Source organism: Urtica dioica, chromosome 1 (genome assembly GCF_054948205.1).
Source record: "Urtica dioica subsp. dioica isolate 48M chromosome 1, U.dioica_male_clone48M_v1_H2, whole genome shotgun sequence".
Lineage (NCBI taxonomy): Eukaryota > Viridiplantae > Streptophyta > Magnoliopsida > Rosales > Urticaceae > Urtica > Urtica dioica.
The window spans coordinates 1,012,986-1,017,729 of record NC_142756.1 but is presented as its reverse complement, the minus strand read 5'-3'; the positions used below and the strand labels follow the sequence as shown (position 1 = coordinate 1,017,729).

General features: G+C 31.0%; 1 protein-coding gene across 4 annotated transcripts; it reads left to right on the top strand.

Annotated features, from left to right (window-relative positions):
- Window positions 1-245: 245 nt before the first annotated feature.
- Window positions 246-4,292, top strand: LOC149406050 (WAT1-related protein At5g40240-like). 4 transcript variants are annotated; one of them, XM_089610037.1, is made up of 7 exons: window positions 246-497; window positions 586-651; window positions 740-853; window positions 1,905-2,148; window positions 2,234-2,395; window positions 2,536-2,629; window positions 3,788-4,292. In XM_089610037.1, the coding sequence occupies exons 1-7, from the start codon at window positions 310-312 to the stop codon at window positions 3,919-3,921; spliced, it is 1,002 nt and encodes a 333-aa protein (XP_089466163.1). In that variant the 5' UTR covers window positions 246-309; the 3' UTR covers window positions 3,922-4,292. The 4 variants fall into 4 exon arrangements, with proteins under 4 accessions (XP_089466163.1, XP_089466305.1, XP_089466230.1 ...); XM_089610179.1 differs by having other exon boundaries at window positions 3,783-4,292; XM_089610104.1 differs by having other exon boundaries at window positions 2,478-2,629.
- The last annotated feature ends 452 nt before the right edge of the window (window positions 4,293-4,744 follow it).

Genomic DNA, 4,744 nt, shown 5'->3' with positions numbered 1-4,744 from the left:
CTTACACACGCACTCAGGTCATATAAGTATCATAGCGAGATATCATGTCCCATAAAAGCATAAACTAATAGTAATGGACAAGCTTTGTCCACATTTTTTTTATTATCATATAGACGTACGAATGTTTCCCAATAATTATAGCTTATGAATACTATAATAATAATTACTCCTTCAAAATAGAATTACTTTAATACCCCTGAAAAAAAACTTTAAAAATGATCGGACAACACGATCAAAACAGAACAAAGATCAACACTATAGAATATAGATAGATCATAGATACATAGAAATATCTAGTGAGAGAAAGAGATGGAAGGTAATAGAAATGGAGATATCGTGACATTCACAGCGCTGACTGTACTCGAGTTCACAACGGTGGGTTCGAGTGTGTTATACAAAGCAGCTTCGTCGAAAGGCTTGAACGAATTCGTATTCACAACTTATTCTTTCGCTTTCGGAGCTCTTCTTTTACTTCCTATCTCCCTCATCTTTTCCAGGTCTCTCTCTGATTTTCATATTTATAAATATCTCTCCTCTCATTTATTTATATTTACTTATTTTTGTTTATATGTTGATTGAGAGCAGAAGGGATGTTCCATGGCTCAGATTGCCGTCCGTGCTCTCCAGAATTACCTTTCTTGCGGTGATTGTGTACGTATGATATAGATATCATGATTTAATAGTTTTGGAATTGATTTATACGTTATATTCATCGTATTTATTGTTGAACTTGAAATAGGTTTTTAGCGAGGATAAGTGGATATCGAGGCATAGAGTATAGTTCACCAGTTCTAAGCTCATTTATCAATACCCTCGTGCCCGCTTTTACTTTCATTCTCGCTCTTGTTTTCAGGTTCTACTCGAAACTCTCTCTTTTTTAGAATATTTATTATAAGTTTTTCATTTTTAATTAGCCTCTATTTTTCATGTGTGTTTATTTGGAAAACTTGAGAAATCAAACTTAATAAAATAAAAAAAAAATCAAAATTTTTGAGCAGATAACACGTCTAAAATATTTTTTATTTAAAAACTTTCAAATCATTAGAAATGTGAAGGCAAAAATTTCAAAATCATTAGAAATGTGAAGGCAAAAATTTCAAAATCATTAGAAAAATAAAGATAAAACGAAGATGGAAAAATAATGGTAAAAACTTTGAAAATATATTAGAGACATATCTGTGTTTGAAATAGGGTAATATAATCAGAGAATATATATATATATATATATATATTATATTATATAGAAAACATAATTGTTTTTTTTTTCTACCTCTTAAACGGATACCAATGAAACATGTGAAAAATATTCGTTACAGTTTTGTCATCTTGTCACATATACATTCAAGTACATTGGGTTTTTTTTAGATCTGATAGTATCAATTCATTAAGAATCTACCAATCACGTTCAAACGATAAGTATTATAAATAATAGGTCACTTTACAACCTGGACATCGATAGTTAAATGTCGGTCCTTAAGCTTCCTATCTTTTTTAGGACCGAAAGGCTTTAATTAACCTTATGGTAATTTCCGATAAAAATAATAAATAAAAAAATTTATAAACCTAATATCGTGGAACAAAAATAATAATATGTTCCTACCGGAGTTCTGAATTTTTTTTCCTCGGAACTGTGCGTTGAATGGAACGGAATTTAAACGCCCTGGTTATTGTGTCAATCGATCATTTCGAGATATAATAGCATTTGCTCCATTATTATTATTATTATTATTATTATTATTATTATTATTATTATTATTATTATTATTATTATTGTTGTTGTTGTTGTTGTTGAGTGAATGAAAAATATATTTTTAAATAAATCCATGGTCCATACTAACTTTTATATGTGTGCTACTAATTGTTTATGTTGGGTGTCTTTTTTGTATTATTATTATTATAAATAGAATGGAAAAGTTGGAATTGCGAAACTCGAGCACGCAAGCAAAAATCATAGGAACGGTAGCTTTAGTATCGGGCGCGATTGTTATGGTTTTGTATAAAGGTCCGATTATTCTATCGCCGCCATCTACACAAATGTCTTCTCAATTTCTCCGACTAACTCCTCCGACAAACTCGAACAATTGGGTCTTGGGAGGGTTTTTACTTGTCGTTTCAACGTTTCTGAATGCCTTAACTTTCATTCTTCAGGTAACCATTTTATTTTTTGTAATCTCAAATATTTGGTAAATGGTAACGCTTTTATGAAACAAATGAATTTTTTTATTAAATGTAGACTGAGATTATGAAAAGGTACCCAAACGAGCTGCCCGTGACATTCGCAAAGTGCTTAATTGTAACTAGTATCGCTTTGCCGGTTGGTTTTCTAGCTCAAAGAGAGGACTTGAGTCATTGGCTACTGAAACCGGATATAACAATGATCGTTGTCGGATATTCGGTAAATATTAAGTAATATTGAAGTAATTGACGTAATACGTATCTAGAGGTCTTGGATTTTGATCCTCATTTTATTTTTCAAGGCAATTTTCGGACCGGCGTTCATAGGAACTATACATTTTTTATGTCTGAACTTGAAAGGACCCATCTTTGTCGCGAGTTTCATGCCACCGTCGATGGTACTTTCTACTGCCATGTGCTTTGTATTCCTCGGCGAGGCGATTCATCTTGGAAGGTAACTATAATTTATATTCATTATTGGGGTGTTTGAAAAATATTTTTATAAATAGGGTTTAAATATCTATAAATTGAATTAGTAAGGAGTATACAAAAACAAAGGTTTTGGAAAATACAACATTCTATGGAAGTGTTAATCACAATGCCGGCCACACCAAGGCATGCACTTAATTTTAAGAGAAAATTATGGGTATAGTGTTTTAAAAGTGCACTATTTTGTGATAAAAGTTTTAGACACATAATTAGTACAATTAGTTTAAAAAAATTAGGTAGTTAGCTAACTAAAATGTTTGGGATTGCTATATAGCCAACGTTTCATACATCTTAAATAAATAACTATAAAGATGACGTGACATTCCTGATTTGCTCTTTTGTTGAAATAAAAAGGTATGATATTTACGTCATTTTACATGTGTAAATACATGGACGTGGTTATTTACCTAAAATTTGCGAAGCGTTGGATATCTAGCAATGTGAAACTGTAAATATAGCTGTATACCACTAAAACATTTGGAATTGTTATGTAGCCAACGTTTCGTAAATTTTAGGTAAATAGCCATAACGATGACGTGGCGTGGCCTAGTAAATGGAAGTGGCTATTTACTTAAGATTTACGTCTGTAAATATATGAAAGTGGTTATTTACCTAAAACTTTGGAAACGTTAGCTATTTAGCAATGTCAAACTGTATATATGACTATTTACCTAATGGACCCTTAAAAAAAAATTACTACCACATACAATTGCCATTAATTTTACTCTTGTTGTAAGCACATTTTCAAAATAAATCTATAATTTCATTAATAAATACATCTTAATAAACGACAAGACTTGACCTAATGACAATAATTTAAATCTATTGGTTAAAAGTTATATATAAACGAGTATGTTTCAAGCATTTTTTCCATTTTATTTTAATAGATAGAAAGTTCATTTTGATTTTAAATACAGAAAAATAAGAATAATAAAAAAAGAGAAAAGAAAGAGAATACATAAAGAGAACGAGAATAAATAAATAAAAATTGTTATCGTCAAGTGGAAAAATTAATGAGAAGATAAAGAATATGTCTTCTTCCCCTATTAAAATGTCGAAAAGGTTTTTAGAATTATGTGTTAATTAATTTAGCTTTTTTGTCCTTAATATTTCAACAGTGTAGTTGGAGCAATAATTCTCCTAGGCGGGTTTTATGCTGTACTGTATGGTAAAGCAAGGGAAGGAAATAGTGCTAACGTGGTATCAGAGTCTTCTTCAAATGGAAACAACAAGCCTCTATTGCAAGATCATATATAGTTTTTTATTTTATTTTAGTAAAAGATCACATATAGTTGTATCAATTTGTTTGAAACTTGGATGAAAAAGAAATTAAAAATGTTCTGACTGGGTCCCAGATAGCATGTAAGAAATTAGTGTAGCATCATATATTAAATATAAATACACATATACATACACAAACGTAATACATTTGGTGGTCTTACACACAATATGTCTTTAATTGCTGGTCTCGAGTTCGAATCCCCGCTAAATGTTGCTATAACCGAATAAAGCCAAAAACCGACAGCAAATACAGCAGTAAATAACAGGACATCCGACAGAAAACGGGAAAATCTGGAATCGGTTAAATACGACACCAAAACAAAAAATGCCGAAAAACCGACAACAAAACAAGACAACAAAACAAGAGTAGATAAAAACGACAAAAAATCGTCAAAACGACTACAAAACCAAAACATAGATGAGAAACGACACACAACGAAAATAATCATAAACGACAAAAAAACGACAACAACACAAATCCAAAAACGACAACAAAAACAAGGGAAAATGACAAAGAACGACATAAACGACAAAAAATCGTCAAAACGAGGAAAAACAACTGAACTAAGAAACAAGCCAAAGAACGACAACAAAAACAAGGGAAAATGACAAACGACATACGACGAAGAATAGTTAAAAACTTTCGTTACCGTTTCGAGCTTATTGATTTACGGAAAATCGTCATGTCGATGGAAAACCAAATGGAAAAAATATGGAAAAAGACAAATGAAATGTCATTTTCAAATGCCGTTTTCGATGGAAAATCGACGTGCCGACGGAAAACCGAACGAAAATAATG